At 59.5% G+C, this 18,125-nt stretch overlaps 1 protein-coding gene across 1 annotated transcript in view; it reads right to left on the bottom strand.

Annotated features, from left to right (window-relative positions):
- Positions 1–18,125, bottom strand: part of HTRA3 (HtrA serine peptidase 3) — a 42,588-nt gene that overhangs the window by 15,774 nt on the left and 8,689 nt on the right. The window contains exons 2-4 of the mRNA XM_008578759.1: positions 17,906–18,121; positions 5,138–5,237; positions 709–931 (exon numbers count right to left, since the gene is read on the bottom strand). Coding sequence (XP_008576981.1) covers positions 709–931; positions 5,138–5,237; positions 17,906–18,121 — 539 coding nt within the window. The remainder of the gene's footprint in view (positions 1–708; positions 932–5,137; positions 5,238–17,905; positions 18,122–18,125) is intronic.

Below are 18,125 nucleotides of genomic sequence, written 5' to 3' on the forward strand. Positions count from 1 at the left end.
CGCGGGGGGGGGGGGGCGGCAGGCAGTCCCGCCACGGCCTTCCCGGGGTGATGTAACAACAGCAAGAACATGCTGGGAGAGGCCTCGGCCTTGGCTGCCCACACCTGAGGCAGGTGCTGTCCCAGTTAGCCGTGATTCGGGTGAGTTACCTGACCTCCCCGAGCCCCAGTTTCCCCATCTCCTTCCTCCCGGGGCTGTGGTGAGAGGAGTGCGTGCAGGCGAGTGCCCGGCCCAGAGAGGGACTTCTGGAATCAGCTGGTGGCAGTAACAGGAGGATTACCTCCACCCTGGTGAAGGTCTGCTTGGTCGGCTAGTGGGAGCTATAGACATGGAGATGGAGGGATGGGGTACCTGTCCCAAGTGCTCCATATCAGCCACTGTCACCCCATGGTGTCTCCGGGAGTGGGCCCAAGTGGGACGATGAGGAACCTCATGGGAGCGACGTGGGGGCAGGTCTTCTCCCTGCCATGCCGCAGGCTCTGCCCTGCACCTGGCCACTGGGGACACACAGGGCAGGAATCCAGGGACCCGGGTCCCAGTCTTACTTGAGCCACCACCGTGGGCAAACTGCCAGTCCCCTCTGAGCCTCAGTTCCTCCAGCTGTCTGTCAGAAGGTTGGGCTAGATCCTCTCTGAGGTCAGGAGTCTGGGAAGGGGTCCCCGTGACTGGACCCACGTGCCCCACCCTACCCTGCCCACGCCCACTCACTTTGGGGTGGATCTTGATGGTGGCAATGTCAGACTTCTTGTCGATGTCTTTGATGGTGGCTTCGTAGGTGTCTCCGTTCTGCAGCTGCACCTTGAGCTGCTGCCGGCCTGAGACAGTGTTGGTGCTGGATACCACGTGGGCATTGGTGACAATCAAGCCGGCCTCCGACATGATGAAGCCTGAGCCACTGGACAGGGGCACATTGTGGCCGAACAGAGGGTGTCTGCAGCCAGAAAGACAGGCAGGCACTCAGGGGGAGTCGGCCCCAGCGCCGGGCAGGGGGAGGTGAGGGGCAGAGCTGGCCTGGGGTGAAAGATTGCGGGTTTGGAGCCCCGAGGCCCAGGTTCAAATCCCAGCTCTGCCATGGACTTGGCCAAGGCACTTAACCCTGGACCTTTATCACCTCTGACTCACAATTTGTTGACATGAGACTTGAGGCCCATGACGTGTCGGACCCGTGTGACTCACAGCAGGCGCTCTCCGCCTGACCTCAGCACTGGCGCCAGGCAGGGTTCCAATCTCACTCGTATCTGCCTGACCCAGGGAAGGAGGTGCCAGCTCTCTGAGCCTCGGTCTCCCCATCTGGGAAATGGAATGACACCTACTCCCCTCGGTGGTGATGTCCCGGCTCTAACGCGCCTGGTGACCAGTGGCCTCTCACCGCACATGACTATTATTATCAAAGGGATGCAGTCGCCCAGGGGTGCTGGTTCCCCAGAAGGCAGGGGCAGACCTTTGACTACACAGAGTGGGTAGGCATGGGTCGGGGGGTGAGAGGAGTGTTGCCACCTCCCCCTGGTGTCCCCTTGACCCCCGCTGGCTGCCTGAAGCCCCAGTTTTGGCAGTGCTGGCAGCAGGCTCTGCTCAGTGAATATCATCACACCAGGCAGACACAGAGGGACAAGCACTAGACACCCCCAGAGGGGCAGGGCTCCCAGGCACAGGTGACTGAATGGCAGCACGGCTGGCATGGGGCCCGACGCCGGAGTTCACTGATGGGTGGCCATTCCCAGTCCTCACTGGAGCCCTGAGTGGGAGGCACAGCCCGCTCTCAGCTTGGAGGGAGGCGGATGCTGGGTGCAGCTCGATGGGATGTCTCCGAGACCCAGCATGAGGCCTGGCCCGGAGCAGGTGCTCAGTCCAGTCCCTGAGACTGCCTGGCAGGGCCGAGCAGGAAGAATGTAAGAGGAAAATCAGCAAGGGGTGGAAATGTCGCATATCTCAGGGAAGTGATGGTCTCTGCAAGGAACAGAAGTGTCACTTCGGCTCACCAGGACTGGGGACAGCAACCGAGGTCACTGAGTGCTCCCTCTGAGACAGAGACAAGATCATTTAGTGCTCACAGCTGCCCTACAAGGCAGGTGGTGTGGGCTGAATTGAATTATGTCCCCCCAAGAGATATGCTCAAGTCCTGACCACCTGCACCTGTGAATGTGACCTTATTTGGAAACAAGGCCTTTGCAGACATAATGAAGTTAAGTCGAGGTCATGCTGGAGCAGGGTGGGCCCTCATCTGATGACTGGCATCCTTATAAGAGGGAAATTCAGACACCGGGACACAAAGGGTAGCCATGTGAAGACACGGTCAGAGACAGAAGTGATGCTCCCACAAGCCCAGGAACACCCAGCATTGCCAAAAACTGCTAGAAGCTGGGAGAGAGGCTCAGAACATTCTCCCTCAGAGCTGGCAGAAGGACCAGCCCTGCTGACACCTTGATTTTGGACTTTGGGTCTCTGGATTTGTGACACAACACACTTCTGTTGTTGTAAGCCACCCTGTCTGTGGTGCTTTGTTACAACAGCCCTAGGAAACTCACACAGTACATAACGCTCAGGTCTCCTCTTCACAGGAGGGGAAACTGAGGCCCAGAGATACTGAACTGCTTGCCTAGGTCAGGCAGGTGGGCAAAGGGCAGAGTAGGAGTTTGCACCCAGGCAGCTTGGGCATCTGGCCACTCACTACCCTGCACGGTGACAGCAGTACTGTCCACTCACATTTGCCACCAGATTCTGTCCCTGGCTCCGGTGTGCCCCAGAGTGGGGGCTGCACCTGTACTGCCTCCAGAAGTCCCGCAGTGCCTGCCGCTCCTGCCATGTATAGGGTCTGCCAAAAAGGCTGAGGTAGCCCCGTGGCCTCCACAGCCGTGTCCAGACCTGGGTCAGAGGCCACAGTGGGGACGGAGGCTCCTGCGCTTGATGAACATCTCACCTCGTCAGCCTTGGCCTCACCCACCACCCACTCTGAGGCTGCCACCAAGCCAGGCTGTAGTCAGTAATTAGCTGGCTCTGGACCTGGTGCCCAGAGCTTTCCAGAAAGTTCTGCACCTGTCCCAGCCATCTGGAGGCCCAGCAACGTGCTACTTAGCGCAGCCAGTTGTAATTTCCTCAATGACAGGTCTGAGGGTCCGGGGCCCAAGGGAAGAGTGGTGAGAGGTCAGCATGTGGCTTGACAGAGGTGAAGCCCCAGTTGCACATAGCAGTCCTGCAAGCCTGGGTGGGTTTCTCAGGCCAGAAAGTGCAGTGGATGTGCGGGGTGCAGCGGGCGTGTGAGCTGTTGGCCAGCACAGAGCAGCTGGGCAAGGGCCACAGGGCTGAGCACTCCACAGGGAGTCCCACGAGTGAGTGCCTGGCCCTCTCCTCTAGGAGGTGGGTGCCCCCCCAGGCTATTTTGAGAAATGGGGACTAAGCAGTGGACCCCCAGGAGTGCACAGCAGGTGGCCGAGGGTGTTATTCGGACTCCCCAAGTGCCTTCAATGGGAGCTCAGGCACTGCCCCCAGGAGGGCGAGGGGTGAGGAGAGGGTGGTGATGTTTGTGACAGCGGCTGGGACTGGGCAATCCCAGAGCAGGGAGCGCCATGCTGGAGCCAGGAATCCCTTGGGATCTCCCCAGGGCCACCTGGTCCTCTGGGCCTCACTATCAGGCAGAATGGCAGCAGCCGACTCTGTCACAGGGGGGCCGGAGCCCTAGGAAAGTGCCGTGCGGAAACGCAAGCCCCTGGCAGTGTGTGTGGCTGAGGCCCTTGGTGACTTTGCGCTGACCACTCCCTCCAGTCCCCGTCAGCATGGAGTGGGGCTAGTGTCTGGGACTCTCGAGCCTCCCCCGGGCTGCCCGAGGGCACCCCCACACACAGGGCCAAACAGTCGAGGAGGATGGAAGGAAGGAGCACTTTGAACCTGAGAATCGTCACGCTGTGAACTCTCTGGGGGACTCTTTGTAGGGTGGCAGTGATCTGAGGGCAGGGTTCCCTAAAACCAGCTCAGACACTCCCTGTGATGCTGGGGAGGCGGCAAAGGTCGGGGGTGGCGTGGACCAGGGCAGGCCCCACTGGGGACAAAGGAGGGAAGTTCCACACGTGCGTCTGCGACAACAAAGCTTCGGGGGACCACGCACTGACACCACTTCTTCCACCAGGTCTGGACACCAAGCGTCCCTAATGACTGATTCCTTCACTCCTGCATTTGTTCCTTCACTCACTCATTCACTCACTCATTCACTTATTCACTCGTTCATTCTCTCATCCGTCTGTCCAGTCACTCATCAGTCCAGTCCCCCGTCCGCCCAGTCCCCCGTCCGCCCAGTCCCTCATCCGCCCAGTCCCTCGTCCGTCCAGTCCCCCGTCCGTCCAGTCCCTCGTCCGTCCAGTCCCCCGTCCGCCCAGTCCCCCGTCCGTCCAGTCCCTCGTCCGTCCAGTCCCTCGTCGACCCAGGCCCTCGTCCACCCAGTCCCTCATCTGCCCAGTCCCCCATCCACCCAGTCCCCCATCCACCCAGTCCCTCATCTGCCCAGTCATGCGTCCACTGACATGTCAGCTCATCCGTCCTTTCACTCGCTCATTCCTGCTCCAGCCACACTGGCCTTGCTGCCTTGGCACCTTGGTTAGAGCCAGGTCCCCACCCCCCACATCCCCCTGGCTACCTCCCTTGGTGTCTGCTCCAGGTGTAGCTTCACTGAGGCCTCCTGAGCCCCTAGTCCCTGCTGTGCCCCCAGCATCCCGACCGCCCCACCCTGCTGCCCCCTGACTCTTGCCCACGGCCACTGGCAGCTTCCATCACTTTTCACAGTTGGGTTCTTTATCGATGCTCTAGTACATGGCCCTTCCAGAATATACACACAGTAGGTGCTCAATAAAACTGGTGGCATGAATGAAGAAAGAACCAGAGCTACCATCACTGTGTATCCACCTAGCACCTGTAGCTGCATGAGGTACAAGGTCACTTTTTACTTCCCTAGATGAGACCAGGGTCTGAGCAGGACATCCTTCCACAAGGGCACACAAGGAGCCAGGAGACTTGAGCGAGCTCAGCCTGACCCCAAGCCCACTCTGCTTTCTACACCCTTGGCTGCTAGAATCGAGTCTAGGTTGGGCCCCAGAAAATAGAGGGGGCACTGGGAGGCTGTGGAGGGGCGAGGGGGAGGAGGCTCACACACCTCAAGAAGAGCTCTATGTGGACCACGGCCGGTGCGATCTTCTCCACCACGTCTGCAATGAAGTTGAACTTGTACCGCGGGCTGGTCAGCTGGTGGAGACCTGCGCTGGCAGGAAGAACCAGGTGTGTTAGTGAGAACCAGACGCTGCCTGCTCCCAGAAGCCGTGCCCAGGGTGAGAGGAGGAAGCTCCGCCTGAAACCCCCACCCAGGTTCAGAGCCAGCCCCTGGGGGACCCCCACAGCAGTGAATGACACCCAGACAACTCGGGCAGGGGGGCTCACTCACCCCGAGAATAGCGAACACAGGCTTCTGTGTGCTCACCTCATTGGACCCTGCCAGGCCGGCCAGGAGGCTCAGAGAGGTTAGGACACTTGCCCTAAGCCACACAGCAGCGATGCTGGGTCTGGGTCTAGGGTTGGTCCCCCCAAGCCCCAGCCTTTTCTCTCGCATTACAATAGTCTTGTGCGAGAGAACCGGGCTCCCTCCTTGCTACAGGAGCGACTGCGCACGGGTACAGCGGAAGCCCCCAGGGCATCCCTCCTTAGCTGCCCAGCCTGACCACAGTGTGGCGTCCGCCTGGACCAACTGCACTGCTGATTTCTGCATCGACAGGGCCCCACATCTGCATCTAACTTGGCCACACCCCAGTCTGACTTGCCAGGCAGGTCACGAACTTCCCTGGAACCTTCACGGGCTCGGATTTCTGCTGCCGTCAGCAGTGGGGCTGCTGCTTGCCAGGACCACAGGCCTAAGGCATGTGAGTGGCACACGGCCCACAGCCTTTGGTCTCCCAGCACGGGCCTGGCCCAGCTCTCCCAGGTCCCCACCATCAGGAACCCGTGCTGCTTGGCCTTGCTTGCAGGGAGCTCCTGGACCCAGAATGAGCACTGGGCTGGAAGTTACACACCCCTGGGGCTTGGCTGGGCATGGCTGCTTTCCAGCTGTATGGCCTCGGGCCAATCACGTACCCCCTCTGGGCCTTGACTCCTCATCTGAAAAAATGGGACTGAAGATGCCCTCCCTCTGCCCCAGACCTGTGGGAACTGGGTGTGAGTGTGACTTGCAAACCGTGAAGCTCTCTGCCCAGGGGGAGCCACCTCTCCCCGCCCCTGATGGTGGCGAGCCAGCGGGCTCGGGCCATCTCGTCCAGTTTTACAGCTGATGTTTCTCTAGATGATCTTTGGGAAGTGGCCAAGCATCGGGATCTAATGAAAATCTGATTTTCCAGATTGTCCAAAGGGACAAAGGTAACATGCTGAACACAACCACAAGAGTGGGACACAGGCCACCGTCCCCATGCATGTCCCAGTTCATTTCCCTGACTCTCCAGGGATCTGGGCAGGGATCTTTGCCTCCATCTTAAAGGGGGGGAAACTGAGGCTCAGTAGGACGAATCCTCTGGCCCAAGGGTGCACAGTTCCTGGAGGAGAAACCATAATGTGAAGGCAGGCTGCACGGCTCCCACCCCCACCCGGGCCCCAACTCGGCCTGAGCGGGGACCTCGGGGGCTGGCTCAAGCTCTGGCGTCAGTGGGGTGAGGAGCGGCCACCCCCTCCCTGGATCCTGCGATGTCTGCCTCTTAACTGGCCAGCAGGCTCAAGCCACACAGGCCTCAGCCCACTGAGGTCAGCCAGAATCAAAGGCCGCCTGTCCGGGGGTGGCCAGAGCCTGGCCGAGAGACACCGGCCACTGAGAGGCCCCTCGAGGATCAAACAAGCTCCTCGATGCTGGTGGCCCCCGTGCCCAGGAGCCCTGCTCCCAGGAGGCAAACTGAGGGGCTGTGCCCCAGTCTGTCTGCTCCACTTCCTGCCCCCTGGGAACTCAGATTCATTTCCAAGCCCCCAAGTGGAGAAGGAAAGCAGCCATGAAACCTGCCGCCCCCATCCAATTTCTGACCTCCTGCAAGATGTCCCCAAATGGACAATCCCCAAACACAGGCCCTTCTCCCTTCTGCAGGGGGCATCCACAGGCTCTGCCGTGCTCCTGTGTGCAGCGGGCCCGAGGCTGGTGTCCCTCCCACATGCCGTGCTGGGGAGAGGCTCCTGGAGACCGGCAGACACGGGCGAGGCCAGAGTCACCCCTCTCCGCTGTGCGGCCTCTATTGTCCCACTCACCCCGAGTCTCTGTCCGTCACCTCCCCCACTCTGTGCCTCCCTAAACAGCCACCCCCACTTCTCCATCCGCATGGAGTTTACTCAGTCCTTGCAGGCTTGGTACCTTCTCTGTGCCTGCCCCGTGCTGGGTGCCAGAGACATAGCAGTCCAGCTGCGGGGTGAGGGACAGGCGAGTGATCGGGTGGGACAGAGGGAAGCCCGGGGTGAGGCAGGGAGTCCAGGGGAGCCCCTGAGCCAGGCATGGAAGGGCACACCACGCCGGGGAACAGCCCCTGAAAAGCCACATGGGAGCCCGAGTCACACGTGAAGGTAGTGACGGATATTTTGATTTGGCAGATGGGAGCTGGGCACAGTGAACAGAACAAACAGGGGGATGAGACTGTCCTCTCCGCAGAGATGATTTTACAAGGCTGCCTCGCCACGTGACCTCATCCTGGATCTCAGAGAATCTAACACCCAGGGGCCAGGAAACCCTCCAGGCACTGTCCTGCCCACCCCCCAGGTTGACCAGGTCTGGGTCCCCCCGTGGGGCACGGCAGGGCTGGGGCGGAAGCTCTGCGAGCCCCCACGAGCCCCTCACGTCCCTGCAGCACCCACCCGGTTCGCTGACTCAGCAGCCCGGGGGCCTTCTCCCCAGCGTGCTCTCTGCGGGGACCACTTGAAACAGGCGACACTCGATTCTGCATGTGATGAATTAAAACAAAAACTCTCTGTAAAACATCCTCAAGTAAAAGGCTGCAACGAAACCCGTCAAAACACTACATGGTGGCTATTTGGGGGCCTCCATGAGTGACTGTGATGACGGGTGATAATGATATAGCACGAGAGATTTTTTTTCTTTTTTCAAGGATTTTCTAAATTTTCTTCCATAGGGAAGGTATCTACAGATATATACGAAAAAAAATGAAATAAAATAGGGAAGGAGAGCAAGGCCTGACATGGAGGGGCGTGGGGGTGGGCTGGGAGGAGTGAAATCTCGAAGGCTCAGCCTGTTGCCACCGGCCCCTCGTGGTGCAACAGACTCTCCCAAGAGGAGGCCACACGCAGCTCACCTCGCGCCCCAGGCACGAGCTCCTCCAGGACAGAGGCATGTCTGGCTCACCCCCAGCCCCCCAGCGGAAGCCAGCTCAGGGTGAGGCAGGCTCTGTCTGAAAACATTTCAGAAGGAAGGAAGGGAGGGAGGGACGGAGGGAAGGGGGACGAGGACGCTCTGCTGGGCTCCACCTGACCCAGCACACAGTAGGTCTACAATCGCCACCATGAAGTAAGAACACTGCGGCCTATCCACCACGTCTCCGAGCAGCCTCACAAGAGCAGCACGGGCAGCCCACTCGATGGCCCAGGAAACTGAGGCTCAGAGGCAAAGATCATTCATCCGGGGCTGGCAGGTCTGGCACTGGCCCAGGTCCGGAGGACTTCAGAGCCCAAGCAAACCCAGGGCCCAGGGCACCCCTGCAGGGCACCACCAGGCTCTGTCCCTTTAAGTGGACTCGGTGGGTGGTGGGCCGGGGCCAGGGGCCTGTGTTCCTGGCCCTCCTCCCCACACATGGATGAATCACCCGATGAATCAGTGGGGAGGATGAAGTTCCCACCGCCTCTTTCCACATGAAAACCTCGGGCCCCCACGCCTGGGAAGCAGACTCTGTTTATTTGGGGTTTTTTGACAACCCCCACCCCCACCCCATCCTTGAGCCAAAGTTCTGAAGTCAACAGTCAGTCTCAACCAGATTCAGCTGTTAGCATTTTTCGTTTTTGTTTTTTTTTTTCAAAAATAAACTGTAGTCGAAAGGTCCTGGAATCTTGGTCTGGAGGACCTTGACACAGCAAAGCAAGCAAGGCCAGGTGTCCGGCGATGCCTCCTGGGAGAGGAAGGGGCACAGCCAGGACAGAGACTGGAGAAGAGCCAGCAGAGAGGAGCCGGTCTCCAGGCTCCGCCTCCAACATTCCAGCCTGCCAGGGCTTCCAGGAGCCCTGAGGCACAGTGGCAGACCCTGAATGAGGACCGTGTGCTGGCTCTGGATGGTCAAAACTGCCACGGGACAGACGGTGAAACCGAGGCCCAGAGTGGGGAAGTGACTGGCCCAGACACCCCGCAGGCCCACCTTGTACTGCTGCACAGGTTGTGCAGTGCACAGCTCCAGGGCCACTATTGATAAAGATCACAGTGTGGCTAGCCTCCCCCGGAGCTGTGCAGTACACAACCTACCCGACTGTACGCATCAGTCCCTCGAGCACATCATGGGAACAGCCCAGATTGAGACCCAGTTCTGTTCCCCTAACTCTGAGGTCAACACCCCTTCTTTTATTGACCCCTGCAATTAGCAGACCCCTCTGTCACCCAGCTGTCAGCTGTGAGCTGGGGATGGAAAAGCCATCAGTGGATGACTACAGGTCCCAGACTCTGCCCATCTCTCCATAATGCTGACCACAGCCTGCAGGCCAGAGAGCAACTTCTTAGCATGGCATTCAAGGACCTGAGTGTCCAGGTCCCATTTATGTCTGTAGCCTCACCTGCCACCACCCTCCCCTTTGCACCCCCAGCTCCAGCTCCCTAAGCACACATGCTCCTAAGCATCACCCCACCTTTTGCACACACAGCTCCCTCTGCCAGGAAGGCCTGTCCTTCATCCCCCAAGGCCCAGGCCAACAGCGCCTCCTCTGGGGGGCCCGCCCTGACTTTGCAGGCTGGGTGACCAGTCTCTCCCCTGTGGGCCCAACCGCACCTAATGCCCCTCCCAAACGCTGTCCCGGTGGACTGTCCCCCTGGCCTGAGCACTCCTGAGCCTGGTCTGGGTCTGGCATTCTCCAGAAACAGATGAACATCCTGGGGCCACCTCGGCAGCCTCCAGCCCCTCCCGCCACAAGGGGCAGACTGTGAAACCCCAGGAGCCGCCTCCGGGTCTGATCAGTTCCCAGGACAGCTCCCTGTGTTTTTCTTCCTTTTGCCTGTCCCTGAGTGAACCATGTGCCCCCAGCCAAGAACATCCGCCTCAGATCCAGCGGTGGCTCTCAGTGGGGCGGACGTCGCTGTCTGCGACCCCCAGGCCTAGAGTCCTGTCTGGGGACCGCAGGCTGGAAGCAAGGGCCACAGCCCAGGCCTAGAGCAAAAACACTGCCCTGCCTCCCCGGGCCACACCCAGGTTGGGCTCTAGAAGTCTGTGATCTCATTGAATTCCTGCAGCAGGTCTGCCAGACAGAAATCATTATCCATTTTACAGGCGAGGAGAGGTCAGAGGCCGTCTGTTCCATGGTCACCAACCGTCCCATGGCAGTTATGACCATCCAGAGCCAGCACACAGTCCTCACTCAAGGTCTGCTGCTGTGCCTCGGTGCTCCTGGAAGCCCTGCCAGGCTGGAATGTTACAGACAGTGGCTCAGGGAGGCCGTGGAGTAGCCCAAGGTGCCCAGCCAGGAGCCCCAGCCCCTGCCCCGGGCACTTCCCGCTCCGTGCTGGTCTTTGGCCAATGCAACCACTGTCCAGTCCCAGGAGAGCCCAGCCGTGGCCCGTCCTGTGCTTGGGGCCAGCCTGGCTCCTCTGGCTGTGAAATTCCACGTCCAGCTGGGCTGCAGCCAACCCCGCGGGGGAGGAACCTCTGCCACCAGCTTGCTTGCCTTTATCAAGAGGTGCCAGCCCCCTCACAGGGTCTCATGGGCCAGGCTGCCTACAGGGCCACCGACAGGGCCACCCAAGCCATCGAAGCCAAGACAGCGCAGCCCCTAGCCCCTCTCACAGGAAGCCCTCCCTGCCTTGACCGGGTGCAGTCAGTTGACCACTCTGGGCTCATCAGCAGTGACCCAGCGATGAAACAGGACAAGCAACACTCCCTTGGGCAGGGTCTGGCACATGGCAGCCCTCCAAAAATGCTGCCTTCTGGTTCCTTCCCTTCCCCCACTACCTCTCTTTCACTCTCATAAACTCCGTTTATGGAAGAAACGTCCACTCGCCAATATTTAAGTTTATTCCACTAACGTCTTGGCCCACACACCGTGCAAAGCATTCAATTCATCACCTCACTGATTGTCCCGTGTCCCAGTGAGGGCACACAGCTGTTATCCCCATTCCTCAGACAAGGAAACTGAGGTGTGAAGAGGTTAGGAGGCTTGTGGGGTCTTGCCGTGGGAAGTGGCAGAGCTGGGACTCACCCCTGAGCAGCCAGATGTGGGGAAGAGAACTGGGCCTCAGTCCTGCCTCGTGCACTGCACAGCTCCAGGAGTCACCTGCTACCCCTGTGTTAGGCCTGGAGTTCAGCTTAGGGCACATACATACATGTCCTGGCCACATTTTTCCTGCACTGAGGACAAGGGATCTGTGATTTTATTCTATTTCTCACTCACTTGTTCAATGCCCTCATCAAAACCAGGCAGTGAGGTCACTTCCTCAAGCTACTGGAGGCCTGCCTGGCATGCAGAGCACTGGACAGAAAACCAGGGGGACCTGGGCTCAGGGCAGAGCTCACTGCAGCTCCCTGAACCTTTTCTTATAAACAGCCATGCAAAAATACCCAAATAATGTGTTTAGGGCTTTTTGAGCCTGGAGCACAAGCCCGATATCGCACCCTTGACCCTACTAAAACCTGGTGGCTTCTCTCCCTCAAAGCAAGCCCAGACCGCCTGGCAGGACATGCCAGCTCTCCTGACCAACTGCTGGCTCACTTCCTCATCCAGTTCATGCAGCTCTCAGGTTCCTGGCAGCCTAGTGAGCTTGCGGCCAGTGGCCAAGGGTGCACATCAGGCCAGGCAGACGAGGCTGGCACACTCGGGCTCCCGCTCAGCCAGCACGATGCTCACTGTCTGACCACACCGGGGCAGCCGCCCCTCTCCTATTCATCCCCAAGTGGCCAAGTGTTCTCCTCTAGGAGCCCTTGGATATAGACTTGAAGGTGATGATGGGACCTGGATTTGGGCTGGTGGGGTTGGGGCTCCACAGGCTGGGGAGACCAGCCTGCTGCCCCGTCCCTCACAGGAAGACACCACCCACGGACACACGGATGGGGACACTCATCAGACAAGCTTTGCCATGGCACCCTATCCCCAATTAATTGCCCTGCATGCCAGTGTCCCCTAGCAGTGCCCTCGTCCAAAGTTGTCACCTTGCCTCTCCAAACCTGCTCCTCTTGCCTCCACCACTGGCCCAGCCATCCGCCACCCTGACCACTGCCACCTCCCTATCAGTCCTGAGATCCCAGTGCCTCTGGAGTCTGCCCTGCTGCAGCCGCCGCCCTAGCTCGGGGCTCATCAGCTCTCCCCGTCTGAGGCACTAGCTGGAATGCTGGGCCAATTACTCCTACCCCTTCAAGGGCCCCTCACCTCCTGAAGATCAGTCACCCTCAAGCCTCCTCCATCTGGCACCTGCCTCTGCTTGGCTGCCATTCTCCTCTGCACAGGCCCCTTTGTGCCCTCCTCTCCACGGCTGTTTAGATACCACCTCCTCCAGGAAGCCCTCCCTGAGCTACCCCTCTCGCCATACTGGAGGTGGTTTCTCCCTCGTCTGGGTTCCACACATCGTCATCTGTCCTTCACAATACAGGCTCAGGGATCTCACAGGGGATCTGTGATGATGGCGGTGGGAAGCAGAAGCCACGTCCATCCTGCAAGCCACGTCAGGGGACCCTGAGGGCAGTGGGAGCTGTGGCTGGGCTTTTGGCAGAGGAGATCCACATCTCATAAAGTCCCCTCTGGCCACCATGTGGAGGGGCATGAAATGGGGCAAAGGGTCGGCAGGAAGACCCTGAGTGGGCTGCTGAAGGAATCCCCACTGCGCTGCCAGGCTGGCTACAGAGCAGAGCGGCATAGGGTGACAGCGTGTTTCCCAGGCCAAGCCTCATGGGGGATGGGCAGCTGCATGGAGTCCTGGGTCTCAAGCTCCTCTCCGGCTGGCCTCCTGCCTCCCTTGGCGAGGGCTCCTGGCTGCCAACGCAGCCCTGCACTGGGGTAGCTCAGAGTCCTCTCGCTTGGCCAGATGCTGCAGCTCAGCTCTGCTGTCCGGGCCGGGAGGGGGCGGGCAGGGAAGTAGCGGAAATGTCATCTTGCCTGATTAGTCTCAAATGCTGAATTCTGAGACATGTGCAGCCCCAGGAAGCTGCTAAGAGGATTAAAAGTCAAACGCCAACCAAAGCTCTTAAGTAAATAAAACTAGGAGATGCCGTCAGAAACTGCTCTGGGGTTGCACAATAAAAGCTGATTATTAAATGCCACATTGGAAATGGCCCCAGGGCTCCAAGTCCTGAATCAGTGGCATGCCGGAAGGCCTGTTTGTCTGCAGCCGCAGGTGAGAGTCTGCAAGGACACAGGGCTCTGGCTAAGTGAACAGGGGAGCCTCTTCTTCATGCAGACCCTCTGAAGACACACTTATCTCCGAGCTTACTACCCGTTGATAAACATTCTTCCACTTTGTGCAAGAGCTCTGCCTCGATGTGGAGAGGAGTACGCAAGAGCCCCCGGAGAGGTGTGAGCCGCCATCACGGGGGGTCCGCACATCACACGGGAGACCTGTTCGCTTCACAGCACCTGCTGTGGCCAGGTGCTGGCCCAGGCCCTGCCTTACGAGGCTCAGAGTCTGGGAAGATGGAGTAAAGCAGACAGCTCAACAAACAGCTAGCACAGGTGACACGAGGGGTCTGCAGGAACCCCCAGTTGCACTCACAGGGCTCACAAAGGGATCACCTCGGCATGTGGTCAGGAAAGGCAGCTCAGGGGCCATGGGACATCTAGGCCAGGGCAGGATGAGGACCCAACCCCATGAAGGGGAGGGAAGGGAACTCCAGGTGGTGGGCACAGTACATGCAAAGGCCCTGAGGTGAGGAGCCTGGCATGGCTGAAGCACAGAGGATGAGAAGATGGCATGAGATGGCACGGGGTGGGGGGTGGAGGCCAGGTGGTGGGTGCAGGGCCTTGTGAGTCACGGTAAGTGTCAGAGAGCCGTTGCGGGGTCCTGCTGGTGAAGGCCATCCTGCATGGAGAAGTGACGGGAGGAGGGATGAGGGGAGGTGGGGAAGGGGAGGGACAGCGGCCAACCTGGGGACTCACAGTGGACGGGGCGCAGGGGGGAGAGTAATGAGGGGAAGTACAGGATCAGAGTGGACACAGGCTTCTGACCCTCACACCTAGGGCCGTCCTCTGGCTGATCAGGGAAGGCTGGAGTTAGAGACCGAGGCAGTTCAGTGGACAGCTGCTACCCACGTCTCCAGCTCAGGAAAGACCCAGGGGCTGGAGGCAGACCCCCGAGTCGTTGGCATCTGGGTAGTGTTTAAAGGCAGGGGACTGGACAGCTCACCTGGAGGTGCGAAGTCATAAAGGACACCCTCCCACCTGCAGAATCAGGAGAAGGGGGAGGAGCGACTCAGGGGGAGGGGAGAAGGCAAGAGCCCCCCATCCCGGGGAGAGGCTACCCTCACCTGGCAGGACCTCCTTGCAGAAATGACACGCTGCTGTGTGTGGGCCCCACCCGGTGACTCTGGCTGGGCCCTCGGGCGAACAGGGGGGTGGACACTGTCACTGAACACTCCAGGAGGCTGAGTCTGATGGAGTTGCAGGCCCAGGCCCGCCCCAACCCTGGATCTCAAGGACCCTGCCGCCCCCTGCAGAAGACAGCCTGGTCACCACCTGGCTGCGTGACCTCAGACCAGTCATTTTGCCCCTCCTGGCCTCAGTTAGCGCATGTGCAGTATCTGAGAAAGGACCAGACTTGCAGGGGCAGATGGAGCTGGCGAGAGACCCTGACTCCTGTGAATCCCGTACAAGAAGTGAATTTTTCACGGGAAGCCCTGCAGAAACCTGGGTGTCTGAGGTCCCTGTGCACTGGGTGACAACAGCAGGCCGCACACAGTCCACAATGTGAATGGTGCTCTGCAGTTGGGCAGCAGCAGCCCTGAGGAGCCCATGCAAAGGCGGGCAAGGGGCTGGTGTCAAATTCAAGGCGTATGAACCTGGACCCCATCCAGCCCTCTGTCCTGCACCTGTGGCCTCCCCTCCGTCTCCAGCCTCAGCTCCCCACCATCTCCCTGGGCTCCAGGGGCAGCAAGGGCTCATGAGGTCCTGTGCATCCACCTCTGCTATGCCCATGTTGACCACATCCTCCTCACTGTCTGCCCAGGGAGTGCCCACTCACCTTCCCAGCTCAGCACAGAAGCGCCTCTCCTGGGGAGCCCCTCCGACCTTGCCAGACATTCAGTGGCAGTGGTAACAGCGGTAGCAGCACAAGACATCATGCATGGTCTACAGACCGCTCGCTAGGAGCTGCCCGTGTGCCTTGGCCAATTCACCCCTGCAGGTGCTGCTGTCCCCGCCTTTACAATGAGGAAGCTGAGGATGATGGAGTAACTTGTGTAAGGTTGCCCCGGCAGGAGGACGTGTGCCAGGCCCTGGCCCGTGACCTCCATGCTGGCAGCCACTCCTCCTGTCTGAGCTGCCTCTGCACCTGTCTGTGTAGCAGACTGTTTCCCTCTTCTCATCCCCGTCTCATGTCAGCCCAGCAGCCTGTGAGTCTTGAGGGCACGGAGTGGGTCTGTTTCATTGGCAGGCCCTTGTCAGCCGAGGGCCAGCCAGGCACACAGAGAAGGTGCTTCATGAATGTGACTCATCCATCAAGAATGAGAGCTTCCAAAGTGCGACCACCCCAGCCTCCCTGCCTGCCTCCGGGGCCTGGAGCCTTGTTCTAACAGCATCTGCCACACGGGCGTGGGGCCGTAGAGGTGGCCCCCCAACACAGCCCAGCTGCAGGGGCAGGAGTGAGGCACACCCCAAGCCTTCTGCCTCTCAGGACCACCAGCAAGGCCCAAGATAGGCCCACCAGTACCAAGCCCCAAACTGGACAGGCCACGTGTTAAATTATAATGCCCATCTCTAGACATCGGGCGGCACCATGCTCTCATGCCCTCTGTCTCTGGGGCAGTCTAAACACAAATCTGACCTTATCACTCTCACCCCCTGTTGTGGCTTGAATATGTCTCCTCCAAAATTCAGGTGGTGAAACTTAATGACCAATGTGATGGTGTTGAGGTGAGGCCTTCAGGAGGCGATTAGGTCACAAGGGCCCCTCTCTGTGTGAACAGGAGTAAGGCCCTTATAAAAGAGGCCTCATGCAGCCCCCCAGGCCCTCAGGCTTGCCCCCTGTGCCTCCACCTTATGAGGACACAGGGATCCCCCTCCAGAGAATGCAGCCCTCCCCAGACATTGAAACTGCCGGTGCCTTGATCTTGAACTTCCCAGTGTCCAGAACAGTGAAAAATAAATTCTTGCTGTTTATAAGTTACCCAGTCTCAGATATTTTGTTGCGGTGGCACAAAATGGTCTAAGACCTCCCCCCATACACATACACACTTAAAACCCTTCAATGGACCCCCCATCTAATCATATATAACCCCCCACGATGCTTCCCCAATGTGCTGGGAGGAGCTCACGTGGGTTCTGCCAGAAAAGAGGAGCTCTCTGTTGCAATCCTCTTGGGAAGTCTTGGGTTTTATCATTCGGTTTCTGTTTAGTTTGTTTTTTTCTTACTGCAGGTTTTCTCAGAGCCTCTGATAGACTGAGGCCTGAGAATCTCCACTACAGCTTCCCAAGCTTTTGGGCCACAGGACACTCGTTTTCAGAATACTAGACATAATTTGGGGAGCTCTCACCTACGGGACCAAGTCTAAGCCCATGGCACTCATCGTCCCATCCCTGCCGATCCGCCCAGCCTCGGGTGTCACCCGCCCCCACGCCCACCACATCCCCACATGCCAGCTGCTCCGAGCTGTCTGCTCTTCCCAACACACGTGTTTGTTCACACCCTTCCCTCTTCCCAGAATGCCTTTCCCTACTGGTACTAGAACACTTAAGTCCTCATCCCTCAAGATCCGGCCCAGACGCCACTCTGAAGGCTTCCCAGGCGCCCAGGCAGGCAGTGCTCCTGCACGGTGCTCCTAGAGCTCCTCAGAGCCCGTCCTGGAGGCTACTGAGTGTCTGCCCTGCTGCTGCAAGCTGAGGGCACGCCAGGGCCTGACTCACCCCCAGGAGCCCAGGCCCGGCACCTGTCAAACCTACAGCAGAGCCTGCCTTTCTAAAACGAGTCCCAAACAAGGAAAGGGACAGAAGGGATTTCCAGCATCTTCCTCCATGCACAGGGCCAACCTGTGTGGCCAGAAGCCATCGAGCATTGACTGCAGGTCAGGGGAGGACCTTCCAGGGTCTAAGGGACTGGGAAGTTCTCTGTCCCAACAGCCTGGCCTCTGGAGCCCCACGCGCCCCTCTCTTCCCAAGCAGCCCTCTGGAGGCATGCGTTTAAACCATGGTAACAGAAAGAAACACGGTGTCACTCAAGAGGGTGCAGGACTAGAGACCTAAGGCCAGGGGAGACTGCTCTTCACCCAACACCCTAACAGAGCAAGGACATGAGGAGCCGGAGAAGTGGGGCATGCGATGGAGAAGCTCTGAAGAGGCCAGAAGCTGGAGAAATACAGAGGCGGACGGCCCCCCTGGTGGCTGGACAGCACCAGGCTTCACTGACTGGTTCTGTGACCTTGGGAGCAGCAGTTTACCTTTCTGGGCCTCAGTTTCTCCACCTGGAAGCCCAGAGGGCTGGTTAGACGACTTCTACAGGGACATCCCATGGTGCCCAGGGAGCGGGGACCTCGAGCTCGGCCCTACCTCGCGCCCTCCCCGGCCCCAGGCTTACCCGCCGGGCACGCGCCCTTCTGCAGCTGGCGCACGGGTGTCCCGGAGAGCTGCAGCGCGCGGCGGCTGGCGGCCTGCAGGGCGCACACGTCGGCGTAGGTGTGCCCGTCGGTGCCGCACACGGCGTGCGCCCAGCGACAGCGGCACAGGCCGCGCGCGCACTCCAGGCTCTCTCCGCAGGGCGCGTCGAGCGGGCGGCCGCAGGGCTCGCCCTGGCCGGC

The sequence above is a fragment of the Galeopterus variegatus genome, unplaced genomic scaffold, assembly GCF_000696425.1.
Source record: "Galeopterus variegatus unplaced genomic scaffold, G_variegatus-3.0.2 Scaffold76, whole genome shotgun sequence".
Classification (NCBI taxonomy): Eukaryota; Metazoa; Chordata; class Mammalia; order Dermoptera; family Cynocephalidae; genus Galeopterus; species Galeopterus variegatus.